We start from the raw sequence: 21,465 nt of genomic DNA, 5'->3' as shown, positions 1-21,465 counted from the left end.
GCGGCGGTTGGAAGCTTGGAGATAGCTGAGGCGGCGCCGCGTGGTTGCCCTAGGGTATCATACCCTAGGGTTTTCGTCTGGAAGCATCAGGACCGTTGGATCTTGGCCAGATCCAACGGCTGTGAGCAATGGCGGCTGGGGCATGTGATGAGAAACCCTAGTTGGGTTTTAGGGTTTATGTTGGGCTTTTGTATCTGGGCCTGAGTTCTTGTAATATATATATATATATATTAATATAATAATAATAATAATAATTAGTAATAATAAATTTAATAATAATAATAAAATTTAAATGAAAAAATGATGTCTACATATATTAAATTGTAGTTAATGAAAGATTTAAAAATAAAAATAATATAAAATTTTTATACTTTAAATTAAATTTAAAAATTTCTTTCAAAATCATTTTAAAATAATTATAAATTTAAAACAAATAAGAAATAACTTTTTCTTTAAAAAAAGAAACCACACAATCAAGTTTACAAACAAATCGAAAGTCACATTCGTTACAACAGCATTTTTAATCTGAAGCTTGTTCTAGTCTTATAAAACTTTTTCTCCTTATAAGATCACCAAACCTTTTTAACAAAGCTTTCTTCTTCCTAGAGCTCCTATCAATTTCTTCATCGAAATTGCTTGTATCAACGTGCTCAAACTCCTCGCCATTCATCGCTTCCTCATCTGTCAAAGAAGACTTTTTCCTTTGATGGTTTGAGCTTGATGTTGAAGGAGTCTTTGGGGATTTAACAGTAGTATAAAAAATGGAGCCTTTAAGTGGATCATCAGAGAAATCGGAGTCCGAATCACCATAACTTACTCTCTGTGGAAGCTTGGAATCATCATCTGCATCCTTATTTTTGTAATTTGGGAATGATAAGTTCAAACAAGCGCTTTTTGATCTATTATGTTTTGATTTCTTGCCCTGTTGTTCTTTATCATCTTTGTGATCCTTATCTGCAGAATTGGCTGCAGCTTTTTGTTTCTTAAGTCGCTCTTGATCATCAGCTTCACAATTTGCATCGCACAACAACAGCTTCAAATCCCTGATGTTGTCGACTGTTGTTGCTTCGTTGATCTTAAGGTTTTCGTTCTCCTGTGATAGGATACTCAAAGCTTCGTCTTTCTTGGCAACTGTGTCTTTGAGCTGTGAATTTTCTTCCTTGGCAATGATAGCTGCTTCTTTGGCTACATTTGCTTCAATTATGGCTTGTTTCATGATATCCCTCAGTTTCTGATTCTCTTCCCTGGCCTTTAGGTTCATGTTTTCAGCTTCTCTGAGTGATTCAAGCAATGCTTTGCTCTCCTCTTGTGCTGCATTCCTTTCATCTTCAACTTTTTTTATGCATTCGACGAATCCTTTTTCTTTTTCACTCCATGCCAATTGGGTTTCTTCGGCTTCAACCCTTAATCTTTCTGAAATGTTTTTGAATACCTCCGTTTCTTTCTTTGATTCGATATACTTTTCCTCCATGCTCCTGAGCTGAAGCTTCAAGTCTTGGACTTCCCCTTTTGTTTTCTCCAGCTCAAGGTTTGTGAAAAGGAGTTTCTCGTTGGTTTCATCTGCTTCGTCTTTCACTTCCTTCAACGCCATGGCTAAATGATCCATGGCCTTTTTGTTGTTTTCTTCGGCTTCAACGGTGGATTTGAGTTGACTCTTTAATGAGTCCACTTCCTCGGCTAGCCTCTTTGCCTTCAATGAACAAACTCTCTCTTTCTCCAATGCAGAGCGTAAGTTTTCTTTTGTTAATTGAATCTCGGATTCGAGCCTCTCTAAATGGCCATCTCCCATGGAACTCTGTGATGCAACCTCGGGCGAACCTTCAGATTTCTCCAGGTTTTCCAAGAGGAACTTGATTTCTTGTTTGGATTTCTCCAGAGAAATCTGGGTTTGCTTATACTCTTCTGATTTAGCAACGAAAGAATCATATATCTTCTTCTCGGATTCTTTTCTTTTCTCGATTTCTTCCTCCAATTCATGGATTCTCTTCTTCCCTTGAGACAATAAATCTATTGCTTCGGATTCAAAGGATTTCAATTGAATCAACTCATTTTTCAATTTACGAAATGAAGCTTCTTTTTCGGCCAAAATCGCTTCCAATTCCTTAGCTGTTCCGAGTTCAGTTTTCAAGGATTCCATGTACTTCTCCTTGTTCTTCAGTTCTGTATGAATGTCCGCAACTTTTCCAGACATCATTGCAGTACAGCTCTCATCAGCCTCTTTATTGGCAAAGGATGACCCTTCCATTTCTTTCTCTGATCATTAAAAAACAAATAAAAAAAGGTTCAGACGTAGATGATCATTGAAAAAAAAAACTTGAACAACGAAAACAAAATTTTCAAACTTACACCTTCGATTGAGATGGTAATGTTTAAGGGAAAAAAGTTCCTTTCTTGGGGGATAAAATCAATGAAGAGACTATATAGGCAAACAATGCTAAAGATTTGGTGATTGATATAATACTGACTCCATTTTCCTTATAACAGATATTAGTAAAACAACAAAAGCTTCAAAACAAGCAAGTTTAACAACCCGTAATGTTTAAAAATGGTGAAATTATTCTACAAGATAAATGAATGAACAAGAGAAAAATCCTATTGGAGAAAATTACGGGGACTAAATCTAAATCATAATTGATGGGATAGAAATGGTTAAATTGAGGGTCTATGTTTTGAGGGAAATATTATAAAAAGAAGAAATCTAATAGTAAAAAAATGGTTGGTTTTGTGGGAAAATCCGAGGTTTTTGGATATTCCATTAAAAACAATCCTCTCTTTTATAAGATAAGCCGGCTGAGATGGTTAACATTCATGAAACAATGGTGCTTATTAATCCCTGCAAACAGTCACTCACGGGTACAGAAAAGACTTGGGTGGAACTCTCTCGCAGGATCTTTTAGCATGAATTCCACCATAATTCCATTCTCTATCAGTAATATACAGGTGGAACAATGCCAACAAACCATCCAAACGTGTGGAAGTGTGAAGAGCAGTTCCTTCTGTCACCGACTTTGTGGCATGTGCTGAAATAGTCAGTAATTGTCTGCACCGAAATTGGGGTAAAAGGGTTGATGATCCATTAATCACCACCTAAAGTCGCAAAGAGAGCAGCCCAAGGAGTTGATGGCAGATAAATAGAACCACGATTATGTTAAAAGATTGCTTTCACAGGTTTCTACCGACACCTGTGGCTTCCCCTTTTCTCCTGAAATTCTATCAGGAATCAGAACTCCTATTGAGATATATATCAACCAAAACCACCCCACAATAAATCAATTTCTGCAATATTAACCAGTGCTTTCATTTGTAAACTGATACTCTTAATCTCTAAATGAATCTTATCGGTTTCAGGATGAGAGAGATCCCCTCCAAGGAAGTGGTGCACCTTATTACCAATCTCCATCCTACTATATGCACATTGCTTCTTCACTCCTTGTTCTTTCATCTGTAGCCTCACTCTTGTGACTTCATCCCACATGCCAGCCGCAGCATATATATTGGACAAAACAACATAAGCACCTGAATGATGTGGATTCCATTCCACAAGTTTCTTAGCTGCTAATTCCCCTAATTCTACATTCAAATAAACACTGCAGGCACCTAGAAGGGCACCCCAGATTCCACCATCAGCTTCAAAAGGCATTTCTCGTATTATCTTGGATGCCTTTTCCAGCTGACCTGCTCGACACAATATATCAACCAAGCAAGAATAATGTTCAGGTCTTGGATGAATCCCATATTTTCTTACCATTAGGTCAAAAAAGTCCATACTTTTATTTACTTCCCCTGCATGACCACAAGCACATAATAAACTAAGAAAAGTTACCCCATCTGGTTCAACACCAACCACTTCCATCTGGTTGAAGAAATCAACAGCTTTTTCATAGAGACCATGCTGTGCAAATGCAGAAATGATTGTATTCCACGAAACAAGGCATGTTCCATTAATTTGTCCAAAAGCTTGTTCAGCATCAAGAATGCTACCACATTTACTATACATTGTAATCAAGGAATGACACAAAGAAAGATCGAACTCAAACCCATATTTTATAACAAGCACGTGCATTTGTCTGCCTTCCTTAATGGATGCAAGGCCAGAACACGCAGTGGTAACAGAAACAAGGGTGAAAATATCCGGTTGGATAGCCAGCTTAACCATTTCCAAATACAACTTCAGTGCTTCCTCTCCAATCCCGTTTTGTGCATAACCTGCACCATGTGAAAGACAAAGTATAATCAGCTTAGGTTTTACTCTTTCGGGGAAAAAGGCATTTCTTCGTAGATTCTACTTTCATTTCCAGGAAAAAGGTCTTCTTCCTAAGCAAAAACAATCAATCCTTTACATGTCTAAAGCGATATTCCCAAAGTCAACTACAACATTTTTGAATGAGACGTTTGCAAAGCAATTGTAGGTTTTGTTTGATACACTGTAATTGATTTTATGGGAAATGCTGAAAACGTTTTTTCGTAAAACCAATTACACTTATCAAACACACTCTTAATCTATATTTTCAGATTCAGATCAAAGTACAATTAGTGCAAGTTTGTTCCATTTTTTCAGTAAATGATATCAAACAAAGACATTCTATAGTAAATAAAAAGAAGTATCCTTACCTGTTATCATTGCATTCCAACATGCTAGGTCTTTGCACCGAATTCCATAAAACAAGGTCCTTGCATCCTCCACCCTCCCGTCGTTAAAATACCCCGATATCAAAGCTGTCATAGCAACAACATTCTTATTCGGCATCCGCTGATACAACTCCCTGGCTTCATCAAACCAGCCATTGTCAGCATACCCACTAATCATCACCGTCCAAGAAACATCATTCTTAAGCGGCATCTCATCAAACAAAGCTCTCGCCTTCTCAAATTCCCCCACCTTCATATACCCATAAATCATTGCAGTATAAGATATCACATTCTTTCTAGGCATTTCTTGGAAAAGCATTCCTGCATCCCCTACCCTCTCACATCTCACAAACCCAGATACCATGGCATTGTAAGACTCCGTATTTCTCTGAGGCATTGCTTTAAAATACTGGAAGGCTTCATCTAAGCATCCGTTTTCAACACAACCTGCGATCATGGAGTTCCAGGAGAGTATATTTCTGCCAGGCATTGAATTAAAGAGTTTCTTTGCTTCTTGGAGATACCCATTCTTCCAGTAGGCTGTAATGATAGAGTTCCATGAGACAACATCTCGAGCTGGCATATTATCGAATAGTTGGCGCGCAGCTTTAATGTCAGCGGCCCTCGAAAGTTGTTGGATCCTGACGTTGCAGTCGTAGACATGACGAACAGAGAAGAACTGTTGCTTAGCAGGGTGCAGAAGGGAATGGTGAAGAGATTTGAAAGAGAAAGGAAATTGAAATATGGGGAAAAGAGAAGGAGGGCTGATGGATGCTGATCGGAGGGAAACGCGATGAAGCATGACAGAAGATAAAAATACCAGATAATCAAGAAACACAAACTGGAATTTCGAGCGAGGCTTTCTTTCTTAAATTCGATGTTTTGTGGGATAAATTCAAACAAATACTCGATAAACTCTCAATTATGAAAAATTACGACATCATCGTTTAAATTATTAAAAGATTATAAAAATATCACTCATGTTAAAAAAAATAATCATTTTAATTTAATCTGTTTATTTGGAGCAAATATTTTACAGAAAAAAAATTCATACTTTTTTTCATAAGAAAAGTTTATGTTCAAAGAAAACATTTTACCGTCAAAGGAAAAACATTTTATCGTTCATCTTCTTAGATAAGTGTAATTATTTGTTACCCTACTTGGATTATTTACGCGGAAAACACATTATTATCTTTTTTTAATGACTTCTTAAGCAATTAGCTTTGACTTTTGCACACTTATTAAAGAGAGGTCGAGTCGAATATTGATTATGCTTAAGGTTTTGCTCTAGTACACTCACATATATATGTTATTGTATCCCAGCTAGTTGAGGTTACATTGTGGTGGGAGGCACCGAGTATATTCATATGAGTTGAAAAGATGCTACTAGCCCCTTAGACCTCTTTCAAGGCTCGAAGTGGCCACTACAATATACTTTAGGATTAGGCTTCGTGATATGTTCAACAGTTACAAAACTATGCATTTATTTTACTTATAAACTATAATTTAGTATAAGATTATAAATTTTGATTATTGATTTATGAAAGAGATAAAAAGAAATGCTTGGAATTGTTAGTCTTCTTGATTTTGATCCTTGTGGCTCTTGGATGATTTAGGTTGTTTAGTTACAAAATTGTTTTTGTATTTGCACTTAAATTTTTATACGTGGTGTGGTTTTAGGATTCGAGTTTGACTTAGGCATGAGATGAAACAATATGGTTAATAATGTTCAGTGTTTGGATCACAATCATATGAAAAATCATAGAGTAAAACAACATAGGATCATTGTATTTGTGATCAACCTCATACCATGTTTCACTTGGTTGTTCAGAGTCGATTGTTCTTTAGTGCTTCACTTGTTCTATGCTGAAAATTCAGTAGCTCAAAAGTCCAGATTTCTATGTTATGATTCATCCCTTATTTTTTAATTTTCACCACAAGGAATAGAATTTTACAAAATAAAATAGATATGTTGTCGTCGAATATATGTGTATTATTTGTGGAAAAAAATTATACTATTCTTGAACATATGTTATTTGGTTAAAAATATTGTCATTTATATTTAAAAATTTGTAAAATATATTAATAATAAAATTAATTTCATAAATTTAAAAGATAGAAAATCAAGAAAGTTCATAAATATGTATGTTTATCAAAACAAACTTCAAAAATTATTTTTAAAAAAGTTAATCAAATAGCAAAAAATATTTTACATTGTAGCGTATAAACAACAAAAAATATTTTTCAAAAATATAATTCATTTTTCGAAAACTATTTTCAATGAAATAAACAAACCCTTAGTTATATGTCATAATCTCTTCACAAAATGAAAATTATTTAATACTAAATATTTGATTAGATTAAAATGTCAATTTAAGATTTTCTTTACCTTGTACTTATTTTAAATTAATAAAAATATCAATTTAGAATTTTTTAAAAAATAAAATCATTTAAAAATAAAATTTTTTAAAAAAATAAAATTTTCTTTTGGAAATAATAAAAAATATTTTAAAATTGTAATTATATAGAAAATCGTAAATCTTTTTTAAAAAATCTATAGTACGTAAAATTTTTAACCACTCATACTTCTCGTATAAAATTCTTTAGAATTATATATGCATGCATGGTAACATGATTTATTATCTTTATTTTTAAAAAAAATCATACATTTTCCTTTTACCCCTCCCCTTCTATATAAGTACTTATTATTTTATGATAAATGATATTTACGGTATTATCATCACTTCATTATTATTTTTTATTTTCCTTTTACCCCTCCCCTTCTATATAAGTATTTATTATTTTATGATAAATGATATTTACGGTATTATGATCACTTCTATTTAAGTATTCATTATTATTGTTAATCTTTTGATTTTATTAATCAAATTATTTAATTATTTAAATAATATTAATCAAATCATGTCGTTAATATTTAATTAAAATGATAGCGTGACAATTAAATTTATATAATGTTATGAACTTAAAATCTCGTTGCTATAAATTGAAATACTTAAGCTGGATTTCCATTGAAGAACAACAAAATTATAGCGATTGAGAAAAAAAACATAAGAAATAGAAGATAATATTAGAAGAAAGACAGAGAAAGGGAGAGAGAATAATAAATTGTAATAATATTTCACGCCCTTCCTTCGATTCTTTACCATATTTTATAGCAAGTTATCGTAGTCAAATAAGATTTTAAGATATTTTTTCACGTATATTCTTTTTTATTCTATGTTGTTGACTTGTTAATAATTGATGATTTATTAAGTTGACATGACTTCTCTAGATCATAATAAGAGCCGGCTTTTGAGGAGCAATCGACTAATTGCTCCGGGCCCTCTTTTAAATGGTACAACGAGGATTAGATTGGTAAATGAGATGAAATAGATCGTGAATTATTTGAGATTGACTCGATTAAGATTCGATAAATACTTAGATTGAATGAACTCGAGCTCGAGCTCGACTCGAGTTCTTAACGAGCTACTCGATATTCGTCTCGAAAAGCTCGTGAGCAGCTCAAAAATATAATATATTAAGATTTTATTTTTAAAAAAAAATAAATTATTAATAATATTAATATTTATGTATTGATTTTATTTAAAAATATAATAAGATTTCATGTATTTAAGGTTCATATTCGAGTTTGAGGCTTTAATCGAGTTAAGTTTAAGAATTTTTTTTTTCATTTCGAGCCTTTTAGAACTGCTCACGACCTTCAGTTCAGGATTTCGAATTCGAGTCGAGCTTTAAAATTTTAAGCTCGCGAGTTTTCGAGTCGAGTCGAGTTCCATTTTAAAATTTTCGAGTCGAGTCAAATTCAATTTCAGAGTTTTCGAGTCGAGTCGAGCTAAGCAATACTCAAACTCGACTCAAACCGTTTACACCCCTACTCTATGGGAGTCCTCATTAGAGTTGGCTTTTAGTTTCTTATTGAAAAAAATTAGTTTTTAGTTTTCCCAATATGAAAGTAATATGTAATAGATTCCATTTTTTACTTTTCACTCAAAAGTAAACGGCAATATATATATATATATATATATATATATATATATATATATATATATATATATATATTTAAATATTTACAATATTTAATTAGTTATGAGTCCATTTTGAACTTTTCATTCTAAAAGTAAACGGTAATATATAATATTAATTCACAATATTTAATTAGTCATGGGGGATGGGGGCACTTTTAATTTTAACAACTAAATTATTTATTCCATACATATTCCTATTTTCCAAATTCCCATTATTTTTTAACATAAACATAACGGGAAAAAATTAATATTTTCAATTTCCTTTTATTAAACTCCTCTTCTTTTATTTATTAAATTTCAAATCAAATACAACTATATATATCCCTATTTTTCAAATCATGTTCTTCAATTTATTCAAAAAAATTTACATCTTCTTCTCAAATATCAATCCATTCTTCAATTTATTTAAAATTCTTTAATTTTTCTTCTTCAATTTATTAAATATTCTTTAAGTATTCTTTTTCATACCATATCCACGATTCAATTCATTCAAATTCAAGAATAAAAAGAACATTGGATTTTTTGAGCATTTGGATTTGTTTATTTTCGGAAGAAATAAGGTCTCAAGGATTGGGAAGAAAATTCAATTTCTGAAATTATTCGACTAAAAAATCAGGTTGTTTTGCTCATACTCTTGCCTATTAATTATTCAATTATTCTTGAAAATTTATGTTTTACATGTTACAACTACTAACCTAATCGTTTAGGATATATGTGTGGTGATTGTGTTTGTATGTTTAATTATTTTTTATTTTTTACCTACGATTTCTAATTATCTAATTATGCTTCATAAAATAAAGTATAACTCTAGATGTGAAAAGCGTAAGAAGAAAAAAAATCGATGAGTTAACTCAATCCCAAATATGAGCACTTGATAAATTTTTTATTAATGAATCACATGTGTCCTAAAATGAAAATATTGTTAATGTTGGTGATTTTAATATTAATAATGCCGATGATAATAATATTAATATTGATGATAATGTTCATTTAAATAATAATAATGAACATGGTGATGAGGATATGCATGTAAATGAAAAAATGTCTTTGATGATGATGTTGGACCTTAAGCATGTTGATGTTGATATAGTTGATATTGATAAGGCTAATAATGTTGATGTTGATAATGCTAATGCTTTTGATGATATTGCTTGTCATAAGTTTAACATGTTTGATCCAAGAAATTGGGATGCTTTAGATTCTCAAATGATTGATATTTTAGCCATAAATAGTCCTAAAAGAGATTTATCTATTGTGAAAGGTGTTAAAGATAAAATTGGAAGACAATTTTTTACCTCATTTTACACTAATACTACCAAATGGGGATATGTGATAGAAATTGGCTTGTATATTCAAAAGAACTTGATAGAGTTTTTTTTTTTGTTTTTTTTTTTTGTAAATTATTTAAGAAATGATGCGGTAAAGGTCAATTAGCAAATGATGGATATAGTGATTGGTCACATCCTTGTGTTAGAATTAGAGAGCATGAAACCGGTATAGAACATGTACAAAATATGGCCACTTGGTATCATTTGCGTTTAAGACTTAAAAAGAACATAACTATTGATAAAATAGCTCAAAATTAACTTACAAGAGAGAAAGAACAATAGAAAAATGTCTTATTGAGAATTATTTCAATTGTGAAGTTCCTTGTAAAGCATAATCTAGCATTTTGTGGTACTAATGAGAAATTGTATCAAAATAGTAATGGAAATTTTTTGGGATTAATTGAAATGTTATATGTGTTTGATCCTATTATTCAGGAGCATGTTCATCGTGTTACTAATGATGAGATACAAGTTCATTACCTTGGTCACAACATCCAAAATGAGTTGATTCTTTTACCTGCTTGTGCAATTAAATTTGAAATTGTTAAAAAAATAAAATAGGCTAAATATTTTTTTGTGCTACTTGATTGTACTCCTAATATTAGTCACCAAGAGCATATGTCTTTGATTTTGAGGTATGTAGATGTTTCTTTTGATTGTGTTAGCATAGAAGAATCATTTTTAGGATTTTGAATGTGAATGACACAACTGGACAATATCTTTTTGAATTTTTTTACATGAATTGAATGTTCTTGAACTTGATTTAGATTATGTGCGTGGACAAAGCTATGATAATGGGTCAAATATGAAAGGAAAAAAATCAAAGAGTGCAAAGAAAACTTTTAGATTTAAATCCTAGAGATTTTTACACTCATTATGGTGCCCATAGTCTTAATTTAATGTTAAGTGACATGGCAAATAATTCTGGAAAAGATAGGGACTTTTTTGTTGTTATACAACGCATTTACACTATATTTGCCAATTCTACAAAAAGATGACAAATTTTAAAAGAAAATGTGAAAGACTTAACTCCTAAATTATTATCGTTTACTCGTTGGGAGAGTCGTGTTGATAGTGTAAAAGCAATAAGATTTCAAATTTTAGATATGAGAGAGGCTTTGCTTGAAGTTACTAATAGTGATAAAGATCTTAAAATAAGAAGTGAAGCTAAATTTTTAGCCAATAATGATCTTGGTGATTTTGAGTTTATAATGGCTATAGTCATTTGGTATGATTTGTTGTATGATGTCAATTTGGTTAGTAAAAAATTACAATCGAAAGACATGCTTATTTCTGTTGCCATTAAAAATGTGAAAATATTAATTTTATTTTTTAAGGAGTATACAGAGAATGGTTTTTCTAATGCTCTTGAAGTTGTCAAGGAATTTGCAATTGGTATGAAAATTGATCCATTTTTTCTCCAAAGCATCAAATCAAAAGAAAAAGACAGTTTGATGAGAATTTAAATGATGAGAGTCCACAATGTGCGGAAGAGTCTTTTAGAATTAATTATTTTAATTGCATCATTGATCAAGCAATTGTTTCACTTGATAGGATGTTTGAACAATATGAACAATATGAAAATGTGTTTTGTTTTCTATTTTCTTCTAACAATTTGCATTCACTAGATGATATGAGTTTAAAATCTTGTTGTTGGCGTTTAGAAAATGCACTCAAAAATGGTGATAAATGTGATATTCATGGTTATGACTTATATGTGGATTTGAAGTTACTTCAAGAATTTTTGCCCAAAGAAAAATTGGGGCCTCTTGATATTTTAAAGATTTTGAAGTGTGCTGATTGTTTTCCTAATGCAATTATTGCATATAGGATATTGTTAACCATTCTTGTGATAGTTGCAACAGCTGAAAGAAGTTTTTCAAGGTTAAAATTGCTCAAATCTTACTTGCGTAATTCTATGTCACAAGAAATGCTTAATGGACTAGTTTTGGTGACAATCGATTATGAGATTTTAAATAAAGTTGCTTATTAGGATTTGATTGATGAATTTGCTTCAAAAAAAATGCTCGGAGGGTGAGATTTTTCAAGTGACAATCTTGCAAGTTAGTGAATGCCACTTATTATTTTAGTTGTATTCTTTTAATAAAATAATGAAAATAATGTATTTGATAATGTTTAATTATTTTATATGATTTATTAATAAATTTTTGCTCCGCCACTCTGGGCCCAAAAATGTCTGAGACTGCTCTGATCATAATAATACCCAAATCTTATAGAGAAACCTTATCCTCAAGGTTTGAAGTGTCGTAACGTTCAAAAAAATTGAGAAATTAATTTTAGATGTTTGTTTCGAAAAAAATTGAAATTTTCTTTTAAAATAAAAAATATGGTTCAAGGGACTCGTCACTAATATTTGTTTAGGTTGTGATTGAATCACCAAAAAATATTGTCATTTTAATAAAATTTAATTTATTTTAAAAATTATTAAAACAACTTTTACTTCTACATTCCAAAAAAACAAGTTCGGTAGTCATTTACGTATGGGAAATGATTAACACTCCCACAATGCACAGAAACTGGTACCTAATTGGTTGATTGTTATCTTTACAAAGGCAGTTACAAATTCAAAATTTAATTTAACTAACGATCCCTCCTTAATTAAATAAATACAACACTATTTAACCTATTACATAACTCATCTTTAACTCTTGCCTTTCCTCGATTAAGTGTATGTTCTCTTGATTCCTCAATATTACTATGTGATTTATTGATTAAACTCGTCTGGGCAGTCAATACTGCGAGTTGATTGGTCACGTCCTGTAAGTTCTTTTGATTCACCTCAGTTGTTCGTTTATACTCCATGGAGCTGGATTGAAGTGAGATTAGTAATTATTTACGCCACATACTAGATTTTTACAATTGTCATCACCTCTCAACAAAAGCACCAAATGTTGTGAACTTAATAACTCATCGATATGAATTGAAATTAAGAATGATAATAGAATTACAATGATAAAGAAAAAAAGAAGAAGAGAATACTGAAAGAGAAAATTAGAAAAAGAAAGGGGATAACATATTGTAACAATATTTAATGTCATTCCTTCTATTCTATAATACATTTTATAAGTAGCTACCGTGATCAAATAAGATCTTGAAATGTCGTTTTCTCATGTTTGTTCTTTCTCACCCTATGTTATTGACTTGTCAATAATTGATGGATTTGTTGAGTTAGCATCAGTGCTCAGGGTCATAACATATAATTTATACATTGAACTTAATATTTACCCATTATACCAATTTAATTTTAATTTTAATTTAATTAATAAATTTAATATTTTTAATCGTATACACATGTCATCATACGATTAGAAGAAAAATCAAATGCAAGAAAAAAGAGTGAGACGGATAGGATCAAACCTCAATCTTATTAATGAAATAGACACACCCTCTGTTGAGAATCTAGTGAGAAAACAATGAAATCATGTATATTGAATAGAGAAGATGAATTGTATTACTTGATGTGTTTTACAAAGGCACCAGGCCATGCTTTATATAGCTTTTACAACATAGCTCACTCACTTCACACATACACACGTAACTAAGTAACTAACTCTCAACAGCCCTTAACTACATTAACTGACTACTAACAACTCTAACAAACCTTAGCTACTTAACTTTAATATTCCCTCTACTTTCTCCTCCTCCTTCAACAAGGTAACACGTACATCTTAGCCCTGAACAATTGAGAAGATGAACAATTGAATCGAAAGTGCTGATGCTTCCTTCCGTTCACTTGAATCGAAAGTGTCGATGCTTCCTTTCGTTCACTTTGAATCGAAAGTGTCGATGCTTCCTTCCGTTCACTTTGAATCGAAAGTGTTGATGCTTCCTTTCGTTCTTCTTATTCACCTTCATTTCTTTCTTCTTCACCCTCTTTTACAATGTTCCTTGACATATTTTTTTTATGGACTCTTGGCTGTGAAGCTTTCAAGTCCCATGACACTTTGAGATAGAAGCAACAAAACATGATGATACACAATCTAAAATAACCAGTAATGCAATAACGTGTAACACATCCACAAGAAACTAATACGAACAAACTTTGTTTCCAATGACAGCAAGAAATTAATCTCCCAGCAAACTCTAAATGTAAACAAACTACTCAAAAAACTCTTAACAATTGACCATACCATTAGCTTTCAAGATGTGATCCTCCACTTACTACTCCATTATTACACCAATATCCATCTGAATTGCTTAGTTACTCGTTCCAATCATCAACTCCAGTATGCTTGGAAATCGGTTTTATTTCTCCAAAAGGGAAGAAAACCCTTCCACAATTATTCTCTTTACCTCCATGGACTACACCAGCCCTATTTTTAGCTCCATCGATCGGAACACTGAGTGTCAGTTTATAGTCTTGCAGGGAAAATCCAGTCGAGTCTTGGGTCGGTGCCGGAATGAAAGAATTCAACCCCTTTGATGACATCATCCCATCCCTAAGGAGCTCCATAGCTGAAGGCGAGTAGTAGTTTTGCTGGTCGTTATAACGAGACAAACCCAAACCATGATGAGTCTCTTGGTTAGCCGAAAAAACCAGGTTAAGAACCTAGCCTTTGTGGAGTGGTGTTGCCTTAGGGTTTTGAGACGGCAACAAGTGAGGGAAGCTCGTCGAACTTAGATCCGAGACTTTGGCTGAAGTTGAAGACGGTGTCGATATCATCGTGGATCTTTTTTTCTTCCTCGAACCGCCACCGACCGACACATTCCTTAAAGATCCACTCTCGGTCCAGTACCTCCGGCAAGTCTTGCAGAAGTATCTTGTCTGAGTGAGGCTATAATTGTTGTAGTAACAAAACTTGGTGTTTGTTGAGTTGTATCTCGGGCAATTCAATTGCTCCGGTGGCCTTGTTTTTCTCTCTAGAACTGGCCCTTCCTTTGTGCATGTGTTGGCCACCATCTCTTTCCTTGGCTTCACCATGCCAACACCCTGAAAACCCTCCTTTGTTTGTGTGCAACTGTTATGGAAGAATGGCAAAGATCCATATTCAGATCAGTAAACGCCGGCAGAAGTAGTCACGAACTCCATGCAGTAGAAGAAAAAATAAATACAGGACTGTTTAGCGAATGATACCATGTTGAGAACTAGTGAGAAAACAATGAAATAATGTATATTGAATAGAGAAGATGAATTGTATTTCTTGCTGTGTTTTACAAAGGCACCAGGCCATGCTTTATATAGCTTTTACAACATAGCTCACTCACTTCACACATACACACGTAACTAAGTAACTAACTCTCAACAGCCCTTAACTACATTAACTGACTACTAACAGCTCTAACAAACCTTAGCTACTTAGCTCTAATACCCTCACCAGTAAGCTATGCTTTATATAGCAAATTACTTGCTAACTCTTAGGCATTTTCCTTATTATTATGTCAAACAAGACAATAATGAATCAATCAAGTGATCTTCGAAAACTGTTGAAGAAGACATAGAAATTCAAAGTAATCTTCGAAACATTATTTACTACTTTGTTTATTTTCAAAACTGGCATTTCATAATTTCTTATATAGTTGAAAATGCTGGAACGCGCAAGACTCGAGGACGTACAACTTTGAAGGAATTATACCAACTTCCTCCTGGGCATCGTGTCAAAGTTTCAAGAAACGATGTCGGTCAACCTATTGGCCCAGAATCACGTCTTCTAACAGGTTACTTAGGCATAGTTGGACGTAATGCGAATCTGTTACTGATCAATTACGAGTCATGGCGCGAAATGCCTAATAGTAACAAAAATCAAGCGTTGGATTTTGTTAAGGTAATAATGTCATTATAATTACATACTCTATAGAAATTCAATACTAATTTATACTTACGGTGCACACTTATTTGCTATATAGGAGAAATTTTCTTTAGACGTCTCTGACGATTATGTGAAGCAAACGTTAGGAAAGAGATGGAGGGATCACAAGAGCTCCTTAAAGAAGAAATACTTCAAGAATGATCTCACCCTTGAAGAGAAGTTGCAAACAGTCCCACCAGGAATGCTAAGGTACTAATGAGAAGATGCAGTCAGATTTTGGAGTTCACAAAAAGGACAAGTATGATGTATTTTTCAGAAATAATTGTAACGAATTGTAAATCATCATTAAAAGTGGTTGTTTGACATTGTAGGACCGAGAGCATATTGGTGTTGCTAGCAGGAAACAACAAAAGTTTACGCATACGGCTGGATCGAAGAGTTTTGCTTGTATAGCTCATGAGGAGGTATTATAGATTATTGAAATAGTTTTTTGTATTCCATGTACATACTAACTCATAGTAATTATATTATGGTACATTGTAAGAAAATACATTCGGTTCTAAAGTTGGTCGAATCCAACTCTACGACATGACACATACGAAGAAGGATGGCACTCCTATGACTGCTGACGCTGTAGAAATTATGGTACATTTTTTGGGTAGATGTTTTAAATTTACCTGACTTTATTTATATTTTTACCATGACATTTTTTATTTTAATTAATTATTCACTTTATTAGGAAAAATTGAGGGAGAAAAAGGCGGAGTATCATGTTACTGCTTCGAGTCAAGGTATTGTTAATGATGATGACATTGAAAACCAAGCTATTAACGATGTTTTGGGTCCTGAAAGATATGGTCGGGTGCGCTGTCAAGGATCATTCGTTACTCCCACCAAATATTTTGGATCCAGTTCATCACAGTACATATCATCACAGTCTCGATCTTCCCACCAAGAAGTTTGTCGTTTAAAAGAAAAGTTGGATGAGATGGATCAACAAATGACTAACTTGAAAGCGGAAAATGAAGCAAGGGAAGCAGAGAGAGCAGCAGTAGAAGCAGCGGAAGTAGAGAAAGAAGCAGCGGCAACACATAGAGAAGCAACATATCAACAGAGATGTGAAGAATTTGAAAAATGACTCAATGATATGATGCTGATGATTCAAAAAACGCAACCTCAGAATCTACCGTTGTAGTCTCATTTATGTTATGAGCATTCTACTGAACCTTGTTTAACTGAACTTATATTACGTTAATGAAAACTTTTATTTATTATATTGGATTTAATATTGTTTGTTATGAATATAGAGTTTGACGTTATTATTGTTTTGTTTGTTGGATAATGAAACAGGTTGAAAAAATAGTTTTGGGGTAATCAAGCATAATTTTTAGGACTGTTAAATTTTATGTTATTTAGTGGCGTTTATAACAAAAAACGTCGTAATATACCTTACCTTTAGCGGTGTTTTTATCCTAGAAATACCGCTATATACAGACCTTTACTGGCATTTTTAGTAAAAACGCCGTAAAACATCAAAACCTACTACGGCGTTTGTAAGAAAACGCCGAAAAACATCAATACCTACTGCGGCGTTTGTGAGAAAAACACCGCAAAACATCAAAACCTACTGCGGCATTTGTGTGAAAACGCCGCAAAACATCAACAACTACTGCGGCGTTTTAGAGAAAAATGCCGCTAAACATCATAACCTATTATGATGATTGTCTAAAAAACGCCGCTAAATATCAACACCTATTGCGGCATTTGTGTAGCTAAAAAATGGATGTTCCTTGTTCCCATATTTGCTCATTTTCCTTCGGATTTCAGAATTGGTAAGTTATTTTTTCTTAAATTTGTTGGCTTAAACTGTTTTTAGGGTAAGGTTTAGTGTGGATATTACCATTCAAGTTGCCTGACCTGAGAGAGTGCATCGTGCTCCATAGGAATCGAGCTTGCACCTGCCGGACCAGGTGCTATCTATTTTATTTTGATTTTGCTTCTATACATTCGTATGATGTACAATATTTTTTAGGTCTCTATTTATCTTTTGCGTAAATCTTTTTCTTCTTTTCGATATCAATTCTCTCTTGATTTCTTCAAGTCCTTACTTGCATCGTTTCTTCCTCCCTCTAAACTCTTTCTTTTTCTTTTTTTATTTTTTTTATTTTTATTTTTTAACAAGCTATCTCAAGGGGGCAGCAGCACTAACTCGAAGGAATACCCTCGTATTTTATTCAAAGTTTCTATTTACAGATTTGGTTTTGGTTTTTTATTGCGTTACCGGTTTTCTGTATTTTTGTTCTTAGGGTGTATACCTCAATCATCATTCACAAACCTTCGAGATCTGTTATTTACAAGACTAGGTTTCACAGATCAAAGATCTACTTCTGACATCTAAAATGGTTCCGTTTTGTGGACCTCAGCTTTAAAGCGTTCAGCTTCTTTGAGGTTAGGGATTTTGGATGTTGCTTTATATTAGGTTCACAGATCTGGGTTTGGTATTGTTAATCGCTTTGATTTGCTCTTCTGTTTTGATTTGTTTCTTCGCTTCTTCTTTTAAATTTTTGTTTTAGATCTTTCAATTTTTTTTTAAACTTCAAATTTCTTATAATTGTTAATAAACTTACTAGCAATAAATTAAAATTCTACTTAGTAACCAACTAGGCTTTTTAGTACCCCTCAATTCTCTAGCGTTTTATTGGTGCATCTTCTGTCTTCTTTGGATTCATTTTTCATAGTTTCTCATAGCTTCGACTATAGATGATTACTTAAGGTCATGTCATTCTTTTAGAGTCCATGGGGCGTATAGGGGGAGGGCTCGACAGAGTGGTAACAAGGAGACTAGACTTAGAGTTTGCTCGTTGAATGTAGGCACATTAAATGCTAGGCTGCTGGAGCTGTCCGACGTACTTAATAATAGGAAAATAGATTTTGCATGTATTCAGGAGACTAGGTGGAAAGGGGCTCGCGCCAGAGAGTGTAATGGGTACAAGTTGTGGTATTCAGGTGTAGATAACGCCAGAAATGGGGTGGGTATCTTAGTATCCTCTAGGCTCAAGAAAAATGTAGTTGAAGTTTGTAGATACCGGGATAGGATCATGATGATTAAGGTTATTATAGAAGAGGAAGTGGTGAATGTCCTTTCAGTGTACGCCCTACACGTTGGCCTAGGGGAGGGGGAGAAACGTTGCTTCTGGGATCAGTTAGATGATGTACTTAGGAGCATTCCGGAGGACCAAAGAGTTTTCATAGGGGGAGACTTCAATGGCCATATAGGTAGTGCAATCGACGGGTATGACGGTGTTCATGGGGGTTTCGGTTATGGTAGCAGGAACGATGAGGGGCGTATGTTGCTTGAATTTGCTACTGCACATGATTTGGTGGTCACTAACTCCTTATTTAATAAGAGAGATGCGAACTTGATTACGTTTCATAGCGGGGGACATTGTACCCAAATCGACTACATCCTGGTTCGAAATCGGGATCGATGGGCTTGCATTGACTGTAAGGTGTCACCTGAAGAGGCATGTGCATCACAACACAAATTGTTGGTTTTGGTGTTCCGCGTACCGCACGGGCAGAGCACTCATAGGAGGGTTAATCTGGGTAAACCTAGGATCCTTTGGAAGAAGTTACATGGAGCGATAGCTGATGACTTTAAGAGTAAGGTTTTGTCTAATACTGGTTTTGGTACTACAAACTCAAATAATACAGATGTGTTATGGAAAAATATGGCAAATTCCATCAGAGAGGTGGGCAAAAACACCCTGGGGTTGTCGACAGGGAAGGCCAAGGAACATAAAGAATCGTGGTGGTGGAACGACGAAGTCCAAACTAAGGTGAAGACAAAGCAAACTTGCTTCAAGGAGTTTCTAAAATGCAATGACGATGAAGAAAGGTCGATAGCTAAACAAAGATATAAGGAGGCAAAGTGGGAAGCTAAGAAAACGGTGGCTAAAGTAAAGGATAAGGCATACGAGGAAATGTACAAGAGATTAGACACCAAGGAAGGATAAAACGGCATCTTCAGGCTTGCAAAATCTAGAGAGAATAGGAAAAAGGATCTAGGTAGCATTAGGTTTATTAAGGACAATAATGGTGTTCTTTTAGCGAAAGATCATGATATTAAGAGGGTTTGGGGTAGTTACTTCTTTGGCTTATTTAATGATGGTGCCTCTCCCTGTAGAGATAGTATCGTTGATGGGTCAGCCAACCATCATACTAAGGCCAATGACTGCCATACAAGAAGGATTGGGTTTGAGGAAATCAAAATGGCTCTTAGAAAGATGGCAAGGGACAAAGTTGTCGGTCCTGATCAAATTCCTATCACTGTGTGGTTGGCCCTAGGAGAAGAGGGAGTTAAGTGGTTGACCAATATCTTTAATATTATTTTAGAGACTGCCAAGATGCAAGAGGAGTGGAGAGAGTCTACGGTGATACCAATCTATAAGAATAAAGGAGATCCCCAACGTTGTGGTAACTACAGAGGTATTAAACTACTCAGTCATACCATGAAGCTATGGGAAAGGGTGATAGAGTCTAGATTGAGACAAGTTACTAGGGTTTCGGAAAACCAATTTGGCTTTATGACAGGCAGGTCTACCACGGAGGCGATTCCTCTACTTCGACGACTTATGGAGAAATATAGGGAAAAGTCAAGAGATCTTCACATGGCGTTCATTGACCTTGAGAAGGCTTATGATAGCGTTCCCCGCGATACGATCTGGAAGACTTTGGAAACGAGACGGATCTCAACTGCTTATATCCGGGCGATTCGTGATATGTATTGTAGATCTACTACATACGTCAGGACTACAGTTGGCGACACCGAGGCATTCCCGGTGGAAATCGGACTCCATCAGGGGTTGGCTCTTAGCCCTTACATCTTCGCCTTGATTATGGACGACATCTTTTGTGCGACACCAGACGGTGTACCATGGTGTATGCTTTTTTGCTGACGACATTGTCATAGTTGCTGAAACAAAATCTGAGTTGAATAGTAGACTGGCTACCTGGAAGACTGCTTTGGAAGAAAAAGGTCTAAGGATCAATATTGAAAAGACATAGTATTTATGTTCAAACTTCAGTGGGGACCAAAACGATGAAGATGTATAAGTATGCATAGAAGGACACGTTCTCCCCTCAAAGGATTGTTTCAAGTACCTAGGGTCTATGATACATAAAGATGGGGGTGTTGATGATGACGTTACACACCGTATAAAGGCGGGATGGCTAAAGTGGAGGGCTGCTACTGGAGTTTTGTGTGACAAGAAGGTGCCTCTAAAACTTAAGGGAAAATTTTATATAATGGCAATAAGACCAGCGCTGTTGTATGGATCAGAATGTTGGGCAACCAAGAAGGATCATGTAAGGAGGATAGAGGCCGCAGAAATGAGAATGCTTCGATGGACATACGGTAGGACTCTGTGGGATATGACAACAAACTCTGCTATTAGGATGTCCTTGGGGGTGGTGTCTGTTTCCGAAAAAATTGAGGGAAGGAAGACTACGGTGGTTTGGGCATGTTCTTAGGTGACTACCGTCGGATGCGGTCAGGAGGGTAGAGTCGATTACAGTCGACGGTTCCAGAAGGAGATGACGACCAAGGCGGAAGTGGGAAGACTGCTTGAGATCTGATTTGATGGATTTAGCCCTTACAGAGGACATGACCTCTGATAGGAAATTATGGAGACT

The 21,465-nt window shown here is 34.3% G+C and overlaps 2 protein-coding genes and 1 pseudogene across 3 annotated transcripts; all 3 read right to left on the bottom strand.

Annotated features, from left to right (window-relative positions):
* Positions 1 to 487: 487 nt before the first annotated feature.
* On the bottom strand, positions 488 to 2,372 carry LOC120119150 (WEB family protein At4g27595, chloroplastic-like). Its single transcript, XM_039139028.1, has 2 exons — positions 2,349 to 2,372; positions 488 to 2,253 (listed from the first exon to the last, which is right to left on the bottom strand). Exon 2 carries the CDS (start codon positions 2,243 to 2,245, stop codon positions 521 to 523), a length of 1,725 nt encoding a protein of 574 aa, XP_038994959.1. The 5' UTR covers positions 2,246 to 2,253; positions 2,349 to 2,372; the 3' UTR covers positions 488 to 520.
* Positions 2,373 to 2,838: 466 nt separating this feature from the next.
* LOC120119114 (pentatricopeptide repeat-containing protein At4g02750-like) lies at positions 2,839 to 5,432 on the bottom strand. Of its 2 annotated transcripts, XM_039139003.1 has the most exons (3): positions 4,612 to 5,432; positions 3,769 to 4,206; positions 2,839 to 3,675 (listed from the first exon to the last, which is right to left on the bottom strand). In XM_039139003.1, exons 1-3 carry the CDS (start codon positions 5,429 to 5,431, stop codon positions 3,245 to 3,247), a joined length of 1,689 nt encoding a protein of 562 aa, XP_038994934.1. In that variant the 5' UTR covers position 5,432; the 3' UTR covers positions 2,839 to 3,244. The 2 variants fall into 2 exon arrangements, with proteins under 2 accessions (XP_038994934.1, XP_038994932.1); XM_039139001.1 differs by having other exon boundaries at positions 2,839 to 4,206.
* Positions 5,433 to 14,156: 8,724 nt separating this feature from the next.
* On the bottom strand, positions 14,157 to 15,195 carry LOC120119135 (annotated as a pseudogene).
* Between the last annotated feature and the right edge of the window lie 6,270 nt (positions 15,196 to 21,465).

This window comes from Hibiscus syriacus, unplaced genomic scaffold (assembly GCF_006381635.1).
Source record: "Hibiscus syriacus cultivar Baekdansim isolate YM2019G1 unplaced genomic scaffold, ASM638163v2 tig00110331_pilon, whole genome shotgun sequence".
Classification (NCBI taxonomy): domain Eukaryota; kingdom Viridiplantae; phylum Streptophyta; class Magnoliopsida; order Malvales; family Malvaceae; genus Hibiscus; species Hibiscus syriacus.
This window is presented reverse-complemented; position numbering and strand designations above follow the sequence as displayed.